The following is a 15,378-nucleotide window of genomic DNA, read 5'->3' as shown; positions in this document are numbered from 1 at the left end:
TGACTCTTTGCGACCTCATGGACTATAGCCTGCCAGGCTCCTCTCTCCATGGAATTCTCCAGGCCAGAATACCAGAGTGGGTAGCTGTTCCCTTCTCCAGGGGTTCTTCCCAACCCAGGGATCGATGTCTGCTATATAGGTTCCAAATATTTTCTCCCCATCTGTAGTTTGTTTTTGCTTATAATATCTTCCAATAGACTATTGACTGAAAAAATGCACAACCTAAAAGCTGAGAATTATGTTTTATTTGGTGGACAAAACTGAGGACTTAAGCCTAGAAGACACCTTCTTAGCTCTAAGGGACTGCTCCGAAGAGGTAACAGAAGAGACAAGATCTCCAGGGGGTTTTGCAACAAAATCCAGGTAGTCAGAACATCAAAAGACTACTGCTAGTTAAAGAAAACCAGACATCTCAAGTTAATGAATGCAGTGCTTTTCTATGTATGGGAAGAGGCAAGAGTCTGGCGGGGTTCACTGAAATCATGCCTTTGATAGGCATCTTAACTGTCCAGGGCCAGTATTCTGCTTTTCTCCATCCATCCTGAGTCCCCTCGGGATGCACTGTTGTGGGTGGCCTCAGTGGCCGCTGCCTTGATGCAACATCCTTTGTTTACTGATAAGGCAGGCGACATTTTTCATCCACAAGACAAAGGTTTTGTTTTGCTTAATTTTTAACGAATTTAAATCTGTCAGTCTTCTCTGACTTCTGGATTTTGCATCATGACTAGAAAAGCCTTCTCTACCCTCCAAAGTTACAAAAATATTCTATGTTTTCTTCTCCTATTTTTAGAAATTGTTTTTTAATCCAACTGGAATCTATTTTGGGGACTGGTACTTGTGTGGGAGGGTCTCGTCTTATTTTTTCCTGATGGATGACCTATTTTCCCAGCACATTTTCTTGAATAGTCCATTCTTTTCCTTGCTAATGACAAATGCTAAATTCTCACAGAAACAGGAATTGGATCTTGGACTCATTTTTCTGTTCAATTGCTCCTTTTGCTAGTCTGATGCCTGTCCTTCCTTATCTCCCATTCACTCATGGCAAACTAGTTTCCACCCACAATACCCCTGGAATTATTATTCTTAAGTGTATTTATTAATGACCTCCATTCATGTTGCCAAACCTAATGAATATTTTCCTTTTTTTTTTTTTTTTGGCCACACCAAACGGTTCTGTGGGATCTTTAGTTCCCCAACCAAGGATGGAACTTGTTGCCTCTGCAGTGGAAGCTCAGAGTCTTAACCATTGATTGGACCACCAGGGAAGTCCCAATATTTTTCAGCTTTTATCTTCCTGGACACTATTTATTATATCACCCCATATGCTACATGATACAACCCTCCCTTGATCGTTCTACCAATAAAAGTCATGATTATAACAGTATCTTCTGTTCTTTAGTTACCCTGCGCCAGGCACTGTTTAAGCATTGCCTACATGTGGAGTATGCCTCACCCATCACCCTCTGGGTAGATATTAGTATTATCATCATCTCCCCTTTACAGAAAACTGAGACGTAAAGAATTTATGTGCCAGATTTCCCTGGTGGTCCAGTGGTTAAGAACCCGCCTGCCAATGCAGGAGACATGGGTTTGATCCCTGGTCCAGGAAGATTCCATATGCCCATAAGCTGCCAACTACTGAGCCTGCACTCTGAAGCCCGTGCTCTGCAACAAGAGAAGCCACCACAACTAGAGAGTAGACCCCACTCACCACAACTAGAAAAAGCCTGTGCTCAGCAGAGCCAGCACCGCCAAAAATAATACAAAAAAGAATTTAAGTGCCGAGTTGTCATGTGAGCCCTGACAGTTGTAACTTGCATTTTTTGTAACCCAAGTGCCGGATTTAAGCTTTGATTTCAGAGGCATCCACTTCAATAAGACATTACTTCAAGGATGGCTATCTCCAATAAACACATTGCCAGCCACAGAAAGATAAGGAACCAGTCTTCCCCGCCCCCTCACCCCTCCACCCCAGGTTTCTTTGTTTTAAAGATCTTGGTGAATTTCTGTAACTGATCATTTAAGCCACTTGTTTTCTCTCTCACGTTTTAAATTCACCAATAAACAGCAAGCCTGAAAAACTACAGGCCACCCACCCTCACCCACCCTTGATCCCAGGGAAAGCAGAACCCTTGGCCCAGGTCCTCTCTCTCTTTCTCTACCCGTGACCCTCAACCTTGCTGTGTGGCCCCAGGTATGCCTTCTCCTTTCTAGGACCTGTGAGTAATAAACCCCTTTTCTCCTTCAAGTTGCCTGATGGTTATTACTGAGGGTATCTTGCAATCATAAGAACCACAACACTGGTTATGGATAGGCTGAGACCTGAACAAAACACCCACCCATGCAACATCCCTGAATTAATAGGTAGCAGGATGGGACCAAACCCAGCTCTGTCAGAGCCCAAAGCCTAGGTTTCTAAGCACACCCCTTTTTCCAGCTTGTGCTCTGTCTCCCCCTCAAGTTCCTTTTGCTCCAGCATCTTTCAAATGGTGGCCTTCCCATTTCCATTTCCCGTGGTATATATTTAGGAGTGCTATTGCTGGCTTTTATGACAAGCTTGTGTTTAACTTCTGAAGAGACTCCCACACTCTTTTCTGAAGTGTCTGTACCATTTACCTTCCCACCAGCAGTGTCATGAGGGTTCTGATTTCTCCACATCCTCACCAATACTTGTTGTTTTCTGTTTTTTGGTTATAGCCATTCTAGTGGGTGTGAAATGATAACTCGTGGCTTTGATTTGCATTTCTTGAATGGCTAATGATGTTGAGCATCTTTTGATGTTTTTATGAATCATGCATGTATATTCTTTGCTAAAATGTGTATTCAGATCTTTTGCTCACTTGTTTAATTGGGTTGTTGTCTTATTTCGGAAAAGCAAGCTTTCTTAAAATACTCTGGTTACAAGTCCTTTATAAGACATATGATTTGCAAATGTTTTCTCCCTGTCTGTGAGATGTCTTTTCAATTCCTTAATAGTGTGAATCTTTTTAATTTTAATGAAGTCCAGTTTATGGTTCTTTTTCTTAAAAAATAGTGGCTTTCCCCAGGCTCTAGCCTTCATCCCTGCTCTTCTCAGTTTACCTCTGCATCCTGGGTAAAGCAGGACTTTCTGATGCTCTATTTTAATGCAGCTGCACTGACCTATCTATGCCCTCCTGGCCCTGTCAGAAGGGAGAGAACATGGCTTTTTGTTACAAATCCCTGGAACTCACTCTACTCCTATTCCCCAGCCCATTTCCTGTAGGCTTCTCATTTCTACTTATTCGAGTTTGTGTTATTTGATAAGCATGTATCATACTTGTAATTAGGAAAAATAGTAAGCAAACCAAAAATATAAAAGAAGCAGATTAGCCTTTAAGGGATTCTATCAGTTCAGCCCTCCCAAACCATCATTATCCAGACATTTTCCAATGTTAGGCATGTTGAATGCATGTTACTGAGAACCGTAAGATATTTAATTGAGATGCTGAGCAATCTGCAGCTGAGATTAATCACTCATACTGTGACCCAAATATCCCCTTTCCCCCGGGGTTTAATTTATTCTCCCCCAAACAAGATTAGCACAATAAGCAAGCCTATAAAAAGCAGAGGTGTCCTTTGTCTAGAATTTCAAATGGAAAACAGAATTCAGTTCAAATCTTAAGGAGCTAAATATATCTATTCATTATAAGGAAATGAGTGTAGCTATTGTTATTTTAAGGGAGAAATAGAAAAATCTGGGATACAAATTTGCTAAGAAGCAAGGGGATTCTCAAAGGATGAGCAGACACTGCTCAAAATGATGAATGACCTTTTCTGTGAAGAGCACGTGGGATTACATGTGATTTTTAGTTAAATGCAGATGGTGCCTGACCCCTCCCTACCTCAACCCAGCCCTCATCCTGTCCTCATCTGAGCCTCGCTCCAGCCCTCCCTGGCACACCATTTTCAACCGCCCACGGTCTCTCCTCCCACCTCTTTGCTTATTCCAGCTCAGTCTCTTTCCAGGATGTCTTTTCCTCCATCTGCTGACTTAACATCCCCAAGCTTTTGTTTTTAGCCCAGTGTTCACCTCGCTCAACTCCACTCCCTGGATGATCTTATCTATGTCTGCGGCTGGAACACAGTCCCTCTACCTTGATAATCCAAGTCTTTTGCCAGCACAGACCCTTTCCTCACCTCGAAACCCTGCACATTCAGCTGCCAACCGATGAAGAGCACCTCCTCTCTCAACAGGCCGCAGGCATCTCGAGCTTGTTCTTTTTAAACCTGGTTCTATTTGAGTCCCTCTTACTGAAAGCCACCACCATCTGTCCACTCTCCAAAGCCAGAAATCTCAGCCTTATTCTAGGTTCTTCTTTTGCCTTCCCGACCTCACATCAAGCCTCTACCAAGTCCTCTTGAGTTTACCTACTCAACAGTTACCCCATCTGTCTCCTCTTCCCTGTTTCACTGCTGGCCTCCATCGAATTGGTCCAACAGTCTCCCAGTTGGTCTTCCTGCTCTCCAGCCCATGTCCATACTATCCCTTCTTCAAAGGCCAATCCAACCACATCATTCTACTTTATAGAGCTGTTCAGTGGCCCCATATCCACATATTCTATTAACCCCTCCATGATCCAGCCCCTTCTTACCTCTCCAGGCTCATCTCCCCTCACTCTTCCCCCAGCTCATACCAAGTACCAGCCCAGGGACAGAGTGGTCCTAAGCTTGTATGATTTGAAGGGCCCTCCAAGAAAGAGCAAACAACACAATGACTAGAAATTAGTTCCAGGGCTTTGGAGGGGCGTGGGCAAGTGAGGGCCCTGAAACAACCTTCACTAGCTCCACTATGACTCCACCCCTGGTCTAGCCAAACAGAACAAGTGCAGTCCCCTAGAGCATGCCATGGTCTTCCACAGCCCTTGCCTTCATACAAGCTGTTGTCCCTCCCTGGAATGCCCTTTCCAAACTTCTCTTGTCTGTCCAGCAAAATCATTCACCCTTCAAGGGCCAGGTCAGGCACACCTCCTCGGAGCAGGCCTCCCTGAACACCCCTCCCCCCACCCCCTTCCCCACCCCACACTCTGCCCTGAGTGGAGCTGACTGTTCTCTCCTTCCAGTTCTCATTGTAACATTGTACCCTGTCCTTTACAGAGGAGGTCAGGCTCAAAGGAACTTGTTTATTTAAGACCAGGCTTCCCCGAGACTGCCTCGAGGTCAGAGACAAGGTCATTCCTCTTTAGATTGTTAGAGCATGGCAGTACCTGGCACAAGGTAGGAACTCAATAAATGTTTGCTGAATGAAGGAGAAAGCGTGTGGAGTAGAGCACTGAAATAGACAGGAACCCTGGCGGAAGGCGGCGCTAGTGAGCTCTCTGCTGACAGCCTGCATCATCTGACAGGAGGTCTGGCAAGAACCCGGTGGTGAGCTCCTCCCCGTGGGCTTCCCACCAGCCTCCCCACCCCACTGCCTCCCTTACCTGTCCTCCTTGTTGATCTGGTCCCCGAAGCCCACCGTGCTAACAATTGTCAGCTTTAGCCCCACGTTGCTCTCTTGAAGGTCATAGGTATTGGACCGGAGCTGGACACCTGGCTGTGTGTGGGTGGCTGGCTCCCCCTCGAACTTGGTGTTGAACAGGGTGTCCATGAGGGTGGACTTGCCCAAACCTGTCTCTCCTGAAAAATGAAAGAATGAATTGTGATGCATTCACGCATATTTTGGATGCATATTCACTGACATGGGAGAATATACACAATAAGACACTACGTGAAGAGCGCCTAGAACTAGATGGACTAGGTGATCTCAGTTAAGTGAAAAGGAGTCTAAGGAACTGCAGCAACATATTAGCAGTAGTCATCTCAGGATAGTGGAATGGGGGTAATTTTCCTTTTAGTCTTCATATTTTTGTACTATTTGAAAATTGAGCGTGCATTGTTTTTACACTCAGAAAAAGAAACTGTGTTAAAAGGCGGTGATGGAGAGGCAGAGTCATGCCTAGGAAAAGACTGGAAGGGCATACAGTGTACTCTTACCAAATGGTCATGTCTGGGTGGTGGGGTTGTGTGTGGTTTTCACTTCCTTCTTTATGCTTTTCTCTACTGTCCCAGTTTTCTACAAGGAACTTGTATAGCTTTCATGAGAAAAATTTAAGGGCTATCTTCAAGTTTAAAAGAAGGGACAGAAGTCCCTCCTCAAATAAATATCCTCTCCTCTCAGCACCCCCCTCCCATTCCCTGCCAGCCCCAGACAGCAGGGGATGCACATCCCAGTGGGGAGACTATTTTTAGCTAATGGGGAGGGAATTCAGCAGGCCACAAATTATCCTTCCCTTTAGATTTCAAACAAGCCAGTCATTTGTTTGTTTAACTAACAGGCTGCAGGATACTAATAAATTCAACCACTGGAATTTCAAAGTCTTGGCTTTCACACTAGGGAGTGGGGGCAGGGCTGTGGGGACTGGTGAAGGTTCTTGGAGGTTATTCCTGAGAGCCGAGCGCCACAACGGATGTTAAGCCACTGCCAGGGGCCAAGGACTGCGCTTTGGAGACCTGGGCTGCCCTGCTATCATCACCCCTCTGCTCCCCTTCCTTGACAGGTCTTCCCAGTGGGGGGGGGAGTGGGTTTGCCCTGGGCAAATCCTGGCCTGGCAAGTCCCTCTTTGTGACAGACAGCACTATCTCCAGGGCAGTCCAGGGCTGGGGTTATAGCTGCTCAACCCATAACCCATAAATGGTCCATGTCTCCTCCACCCTCTGGGTGTGTCTAGCTTTGCATCTTGCAAACCTCTTTCATCCTGAATAATGAGCTATGAATGCAGGAGGTGCTTTTAAACATATCTGTCTCTCGAAGACAGGGAACAGACTTATGGACCGGGGGGGAGGGGGCGGGGGGGGAGTGTGTGGGGGTGGGTAGTGGCAGAAAGGAGAGGGTAGGATGAATGCAGAGATTAGTATGGAAACATATACACCAATATATGTAAAATAGATAGCCAGTGGGAATTTGCTGTATGACTCAGGGAACTCAAACAGGGCTCTGTGACAACCTAGAGGGGTGGGATGGTGTGGGAGGTGGGAGAGAGGCTCAAGAGGGAGGGGACATATGTATACCTATGGTCGATCCATGCTGATGTAGGGCAGAAACTAACACAACATTGTAATTATCCTTCAATTAAAAACTAATAAATTAAGGAAAAAATATCTGTCTCTGCTGAGTGCGCTCTGTGTGGAGAGACTGGTGAGACAGAGAGGGAAAACAAGGAGAACATTCAACTCAGCCTGGCTACCCGGCCCCCCAGCCCGATTTCATAGCCAGGTCTGACTAATGCGGTTGAGTGCCGGGGTGCAGGGAAATGTTCCTTATACAGATCACATTTCCAGCCAGGATCTGCTATACCTATTAGCAGCAAACACTCTCTCAAAAGAGGCCCTTTCTTTCCCTCCCTAAGAGCACCAGAAGTATTTGGGTCCCCAGAAAAATTTGGCGAGGTGGGGGGCCTCTGCCATGGGAGGTGGCAGACTTGGCCAAGCAATGACACACAACACCCACCTCTCCACCCAAAGTGGGGCGCAGCTCCACTGTAAAGGGGCCAGCATCTCTGAGCTGGGAAACCAGGGTGGCTCCTCCCCCTAACTCGCCTTCCCTTGGGTGCTGAGGCTCAAGCTACATTTTAGCCCGTCTTTGTTCATGCCTAATAAATCGCCCTTGTACATCCCCACTTTCAGACCCTTTCTCCTGTTCCGTGAGCTCTTTGCTGAATGGCCTGAGACGTGGTGGGCCCTGACTCCCCAGCACCCAGAGCTGGCCCCTGACTCCCTGATCCTAAGACTTCTCTGAGAGCAGGAGCTTCTAGGACTCCCCAGAGCACCCAGCAGAGGCTCACACAGAGCCCTCAGGAGCAGTAACCAGAGGGAGGGGCCCACCCTGTTTGTGCAGCTGGAGAAAGGGAGGCTGGGCGGGCTGGGCAGGGCAGGGCAACAGGGAAAACGACCATTCGGATTCCTGCCAGCACAAAAGGGCTGTGGAAATTAGACGCTCAATGATGAGTGTCTGGAAGAAAAGACCCAGCGGGTGTCCAGGGAACTGTGATGAACTGCAACATGAAAAGAGGGCAGAAAATCAAGAACTGGTCCCATTGCTCTCAGTGCTCCCGTCCAGGTTGCCATCAATGGGGAAGCTGGTGGGAGCGAGGAACTCTCTCCCTCTCCAAGGCTGGCACAGACCCAGCCTAAGCCTGGGATGCTGTCCTGGGCCGAATATTGAGGGTGGGAGGGGAACCTAACTCAGATCAGGTCAGCAGATTCCACGCCCCTGCAGGAAGGTGGGGACTTGGCCGTTAGATTCCAGCAGGAAACCTGAGGAGTCCCCAGGGGTCAATTTCTCTCTCCTCCTCCCTCCTCAAGAGTGGACACCAGGCTTTCTTAACCCTTTTTAAGTCACCTCCACCAGTAGAGAGGATTTCCTCTCACTTGGCTTAACGTAGATAGGATCCTGGAAACACTAGATTTTTTTTTAAGATTTCATTTTAAAACATGGACTATGAAATCTGCTTTTTCAAACTATATTCCCTGGAATAGTCTGGTGTTGACCTCTCTACCCTGAGTTCAACACCACTGTGACAAAGAAAAGCTTAACCCTTTTCCTCATCTGCAGTTAATGCTTGCATGCTCTGGTACCTCGTGCAATTCTGTTGTTGCAAGTGATGAAATGCAGAGTCCCAGGCGGGTTATCACTAAATGACTGTGTCACCTAAGCTGAGCGCTTCCCCCTTTTTTGGATTCCAGTCTCTTTTTCCATAAAACAAGCACCTTTGAGTAGTAATAATAAAAGTTATTGCTTCTGGAGCACCTACTTATGTGGGCACCACTGTAAATAAATACCTTACATATATTTTCTTCTGTATTCCCCTAAATAAGCCTGAGAATTCAGTTTCAGTCCAGTAGCTCAGTCGTGGCCGACTCTTTGTGACCCCATGGACTGCAGCACAACAGGGTTCCCTGTCCATCACCCACTTCCGGAGCTTGCTCAAACTCATATCCATCAAGTCAGTGATGCCATCAAACCACCTCATCCTCTGTCATCCCCTTCTCCTGCTTTCAATCTTTCCCAGCATCAGGGTCTTTTCCAATGAGTCGGTTCTTCGCATCAGGTGGCCAAAGTACTGGAGCTTCAGCTTCAGCATCAATCCTTCCAATGAATATTCAGGACTGATTTCCTTTAGGATTGACTGGTTGGATCTCCTTGCAGTCCAAGGGACTCTCAAGAGTCTTCTCCAACACCACAGTTCAAAAGCATCAATTCTTCAGTGCTCAGCTTTCTTTATGGCCCAACTCTCACATCCACACATGACTACTGGAAGAACCACAGCTTTGGCTGCTGCTACTGCTGCTGCTGCTAAGTCGCTTCAGTTGTGTCCGACTCTGTGCGACCCCATAGACGGCAGCCCACCAGGCTCCGCCGTCCCTGGGATTCTCCAGGCAAGAACACTGGAGTGGGTTGCCATTTCCTTCTCCAATGCATGAAAGTGAAATTGCTCAGTCGTGTCCGACTCGTCACAACCCCATGGACTGCAGCCTGCGAGGCTCCTCCATCCATGGGATTTTCCAGGCAAGAGTACTGGAGTGGGGTGATAGCTTTGGCTAGATGGACCTTTATCGGCAAAGTAATGTCTCTCTGCTTTTTAATACTTTGTCTAGGTTGGTCATAGCTTTTCTTCCAAAGAGCAAGTGTCTTTTAATTTCATGGCTGCAATCACCATCTGTAGTGATTTTGATGCCCCTAAAATAAAGTCTTTCACTGTTTCCATTGTTTCCCCATCTATTTGCCATGAAGTGATGGGACTGGATGTCATGATCTTAGTTTTCTGAGTGTTGAGTTTAAAGCCAGCTTTTTCACTTTCTCTTCCTTCACTTTCAAGAGGCTCTTTAGTTCTTCTTTGCTTTCTGCCATAAGGGTGGTGTCATCTACATATCTGAGGTTTTTGATATTTCTCCTGGCAATCTTGATTCCAGCCTGTGCTTCATCCAGCCCGGCATTTCACATGATGTACTCTGCATATGTTAAATAAGCAGGGTGAGAATATTCAGCCTTGACACACTCCTTTCCCAATTTTGAACCAGCCGTTGTTCCATGTCTGGTTCTAACTGTTGCTTCTTGACCTTCATACAGATTTCTCAGGAAGCAGGTAAGGTGGTCTGGTATTCCCATCTCTTGAAGAATTTTCAGTTTGTTGTGATCCACACAGTCAATGGCTTTGGCGTAATCAATAAAGCAGAAGTAGATGTTTTTCTGGAACTCTGCTGCTTTTCCTATGATCCAATGGATGTTGGCAATTTGATCTCTGGTTCCTCTGCCTTTTGTAAATCCAGCTTGAACATCTGGAAGTTCTCGGTTCGCATACTGTTGAAGCCTGGCTTGGAGAATTTTGAGCATTACTTTGCTAGCGTGTGAGATGAGTACAATTGTGTGGTAGTCTGAATGTTCTTTGGCATTGCCTTTCTTTGGGATTGGGATGAAAACTGACCTTTTCCAGTCCTGTGGACACTGCTGAGTTTTCCAAATTTGTTGGCATATTGAGTGCAGCACTTTCATAGCATCATCCTTTAGGATTTGAAATAGCTCAACTGGAATTCCATCACCTCCACTAGCTTTATTCATAGTGATGCTTCCTAAGGCCCATACTATTTGTCCTTAATTTACCGATGAGTCCAACCAGTCCATCCTAAAGGAGATCAGTCCTGGGTGTTCATTGGAAGGACTGATGTTGAAGCTGAAACTCCAGTACTTTGGCCACCTGATGCGAAGAGCTGACTCATTGGAAAAGACTCTGATGCTGGGAAAGATTGAGGGCAGGAGAAGAGGGGGACAACAGAGGATGAGATGGTTGGATGGCATCACCAACTCAATGGACATGGGTTTGGGTGGACTCCAGGAGTTGGTGATGGACGGGAGGCCTAGCATGCTGTGGTTCATGGGGTCGCAAAGAGTTGGACACGACTGAGCGACTGAACTGAACTGAACTAACCAAATCACTTCCTAGCTGCATGCATCTGCCCCTGCTCTGCGGTCTCTCTGCACCTCAGCTTCCTCATCTATAAAATGTGGAGGAAGAAACTGATCCAGGGTCACAAAAGTAGGATGTGACAGTGCCAGCATTTGACTGCAGGCAGTCTGACACTAGAGCCCATATATGCTCCAGTGTCCAATAGGTGCGATATGCTGGTTCACTCAGTCAGTCAACAAATCTTTAGAGCCTCTAATAGGTGCCAGGCACAGATTTAGGAGCTGGGGATACAGCAATGACCAGGACAGCCACAATCTCTGTTGGCACGGAACTCACAGTCACATGGAGCTTGTCTCTTCTGGCTCCGAGTGTTGGAATAAACCAAGAGAGATGTCTTTGAGTTCAACAGGGACATGTCCAAAAGGAAACTCTCCAGGAACTCCTGGTGGCCAAGGAAGCCTATGGATGTGGACAGGGACCTGCCTGGCTCTGTGACCTTGCCCTCTATGCCTTCCTCATCTTGCAGAGACCTGGCGAACAGTGGTGTGCTAGAGCCAGCTTGCCCAGCTTCCTGCAGCTCTTCCCAAGCCCGCGTGCAGTGACGTCAAGTTGGCAGTTTGAAACCAGCTATGGTGAGAATAATGACAGCTGGGAAACCAGCAGATGCTGTAAAACCATGACAATGTTTCTCCTGAGAGTGGGTTGCTCGACGCTGACCAGCACACTATCACTGGCAGCCTTTCTTAGACAGGTGGATGGCTGCCTCTCCCAGAGATGGTGGGCTGAAACCATCGCCCCCTGACCTTGAGAGAATGCTAGTTGCCCTTCCCCTCCTTCTGCAGAGCCTCAATCCTGCTTCTCTTGTGTGTTTTCTTCCCTCCCAAGTTCAACGGAGCCCAGTTAAGCCTGGAATCCTGAGCAGCTTCAAAGTAAATATTATCATTATGACCTTTTGTGCTCTTCACAGGCATTCTCTGTTGCTGGCACATTCAGAGGGTTGAATCTCTTTGGGGTTCCTTCCCAGTTGAATGTTTGCACTGCTAACTCTAGTGGTTCCTCCAAGGCTTCCTGTACTATCTAGAATCCTGGGATCCTAGTGATTTCTAAAGCTAAGGGACTAGTAGACTTTTTAGAGGGGGAGGGGAATCTTATCCCATTCAGTAATTATTGTATTCATTGTCAGCTGTTGGAAAGGAGACATAATATGCTCACACCCATGTGCCTGGACCTCTAAAAATAATCGTAGATGTCATTATTGGGGCCCTTGTGTAAAGACTATGCTCTTGATTCATAAAAATTCTCCCTCTCAATTCCATACTGGAGTGGGTAGCCATTCCCTTCTCCAGGGGAGCTTCTTGACCCAGAGATTGAACCCAGGTCTCCTGCAGGCAGATTCTTTACCGTCTGGGCCACCCACCGGGGAAACCTGTTTCTATCACACACATGCACATATGCGTGTAGGATACTCACTCTGCTGCTGGGGCCTCTGAACAGAGCCCAGCACCAGATAAACAGTGCTGTGATAAAAAATATCCTAGGTGTCTGTTACTAACAGAGGCTGGGGTTAGCATAATTTTACATTTACTTAAAATTTACTCAAAATGCTTGATCAGAAATGAAAAGAAAATCCTTTGGGGAAACATACCCTATGCAAACAGAATGATTTTCTAGCCATCATTAAGGGAGTAAAACTGACCGTCACGCACAGGCAGTAGGCATGAAAGTATGGTCACCGAAGGTTCTGTGAGAGAAACAATCACCTTCAGCGGCCAAGCCATGGACCCTTCACCAAGTCAGCGACAGCACCCCGCCCCATGGCCAGGCTGACATGGCAGCTGAAGAGCCACGTAAGCCACTCATGACTTAGGGCCAAAATGTGGGTTCTCAGAGCAAGGACAGGCTTGGGAGCCCAACCAGAGACGGGGATGCATGAGTTGCAGGCTTTTGTGGATCAGGGATGGGGAATGAAATTAACCCAATCTGGGCAGGTGCATGCAAGGGGTGCACCCACAGGGCTAAAAAGGGAGTTAGTTACTAAGGTAGCCATTTCCTGAAACTTCATCATTAGGGAGAGGAAGAGAAGGGGTGACTCCTTGGGTGTAAGGGGCTCCTTTCTCTCCTTCTCCTCTTAGAGGGTCTGTCCCCAGGAGTTGAGCAATTCTATCCCCGCAGGTACACAGTGAAGCAGTTACAGTTGTAACTGCCTGGGTGAGTGGGGGTTTACTATTTCTCCCACCCACTTTTCCTGGAGCTGCCTCTTCCTCTGGGCCCTAGGAGAGCCTGTGGTCCGAATGGCCAATTACCCCACACTTAGGCTCTCCTAAAGCTGTACCAGCCACCCAATTGCACTTGGTTTGAGAGGTTGACATGGGTGGGCTTTCACTTCTCGTCCCCTCGACTTCAGCGCAGGTCATCCGGAGCTCTGGGAGGAATGCCAAGGGACTCCATCATGTTTGTGCATAAGTTTTTCAGTAATCAAATGTTATGTGAAATAAGTTGGCCATCAGCCAAAGATGGGAAAGATCTGGCAGTGCTAATGTTGGATGTGATGGCATTTGATCTTGATGTTGATCACCACGGCTGCTGTTTGTTTTGTATCTCTCTCCTAATAGAACTTCATCAAAACCATGGGTGGACTTTTGGCATTTGAAGAATTAACAGCCTAGATGTGGACTTTCAGGCCCCTGATAAGTAATCTGTGAAGCATGTATTTTCATCTCATAGACTTCAGAGCTGGACAGTGGGAGTGAGTCTTGTCGCTACTGAGTGAGCCTAGCTGACCACCTGTCCCCCAGATGTAGAAGTGGCTTTGTTTTCTCTACTTGTCCTTGAGGGTGCAATTATTTTCCTCCACAAAATGATCTGAGGAGTGCCAGGGATGGAGACAAAAAAATAAAAAACGAGTCCCACAAAAAGGAATGACCTTAGTTAGAAAACATAACTTTAGACTACATTAGAGTAAAATATGCAATTCAGTCATGGTTCAGACCCTCAACATGAATGAACTCCCCATAAGCTTTATACAAAAATAAGAAAAGGCAATTAGCAAGTGTTTGAGTGTTCCAATTGGCATGAAAACTGCCATTATTATGGTATTTATAGTCATTAAGGTTTGGAGGTACGTCACTGAAAATATGCAGGTATGCCTTACTGCACCATATAGTGAAAATTATATGCTGTGATCATGTTTGTAAATCTGGGATTATTTAAGGTCTCAGCCAAGAATTGGACAGGACTGAGCACAGCACGGCAGCAAGGTCTAAAGAGAGATTCTTAAAGAATGTCAGGGAGCTGCTATTCCTCAGATGTGTTTGGTTGGCACGTGACAGTTTCCAAAACGCTTCTGGGTTCTCAAGAGGTGTTGCAGGCAGTGGTTACAAAAGCAGTGGGAGGAACAAAGGGTCAGGCAGACCTGGGTTCTTGTCATGGCTCTTCCACTTATCCTGTGTGGACTCAGGTAAGTCCCTTATCCTCTGGAGTTTCTTGGTCTCCATCTGTTCCTTGAGGCTATGAACACCACTTGCTCTGTTCACTTCCCAGAGTCCTAATAAGGACCCAAATTGCTAACATGGGAAAGTGTTTGAGAAGTTTAGTGAGTGGTTCCTGCGGGGATAATTCATTCATTCATTTCATGTACATCATTGAACTCTCTTTGTGCTGTGATTAGCACAGTAGAGGTGACTAAGACATGATTCCTACACTTGAGACTAAAGATCCAGGCACAGATACACTTAAAGAGAATAAAAGAACTTGCCAAAAAAAAATAAATAAAAGAACTTGCCACACAGCTGTGTGGTCCCTGCGCTTAGCTCAAACTGTACCAAGCACAGCACAGCTGCAGAGGAAACAGACAGACCCAACCCACTACCCACAGCTGGGAAGCAGGCATCTTTCCACAGCCGTTACCTCCCTCCCAATTCTGCCCTGGCTCTTATTCTCTACAGTCAGAACAAACCTGACAAGAGCTGGTCAGCTCCCTCACAGAATTTCCACTGGGTGTCACACAGCTCAGTTCCCCCCACCCCCAAGGGATGGCCCCACATTCTGGTCTGGGCAGAGAAAAAAAAAAAAGTATAATTACAGCCAGGTGCTCACAAAAACAAGCAGAGGGATAAAAGAAGAAGAGGGGGAGACATACTCTTGCAAATAGATCAGAACGACACACTATGGAACCTAATTACCTGCCAAGCCACATCCAGCCATTAAGGATCCATATTCTGTAATAGAATTTCCTGCTATGGAAATACTCACCCACGCACAGGATGTTGAAGCAGAAGCCCTGGCTGACTGACTTATTCACCAGCTGGTCGGGCAAGCTGTCAAACCCCACATGTCCAGCCAGGGGGACCGTTCGGCAACCTTCACCCTAATTTGGAAAGGGAGAGAGGGGAGAAAATGACGACATGCTTACAAGCAA

General features: G+C 46.7%; 1 protein-coding gene across 12 annotated transcripts in view; it reads right to left on the bottom strand.

Moving 5' to 3' along the window:
- Positions 1-15,378, bottom strand: part of SEPTIN6 (septin 6) — a 73,195-nt gene that overhangs the window by 41,602 nt on the left and 16,215 nt on the right. For all 12 annotated transcript variants that reach the window (XM_081567879.1, XM_081567880.1, XM_081567882.1 and 9 more), the window contains exons 2-3: positions 15,213-15,327; positions 5,442-5,637 (exon numbers count right to left, since the gene is read on the bottom strand). In XM_081567879.1, coding sequence (XP_081424005.1) covers positions 5,442-5,637; positions 15,213-15,327 — 311 coding nt within the window. The remainder of the gene's footprint in view (positions 1-5,441; positions 5,638-15,212; positions 15,328-15,378) is intronic.

The sequence above is a fragment of the Giraffa tippelskirchi genome, chromosome X, assembly GCF_054371585.1.
Source record: "Giraffa tippelskirchi isolate mGirTip1 chromosome X, T2T-mGirTip1v1.2.pri, whole genome shotgun sequence".
Classification (NCBI taxonomy): domain Eukaryota; kingdom Metazoa; phylum Chordata; class Mammalia; order Artiodactyla; family Giraffidae; genus Giraffa; species Giraffa tippelskirchi.
This window is presented reverse-complemented; position numbering and strand designations above follow the sequence as displayed.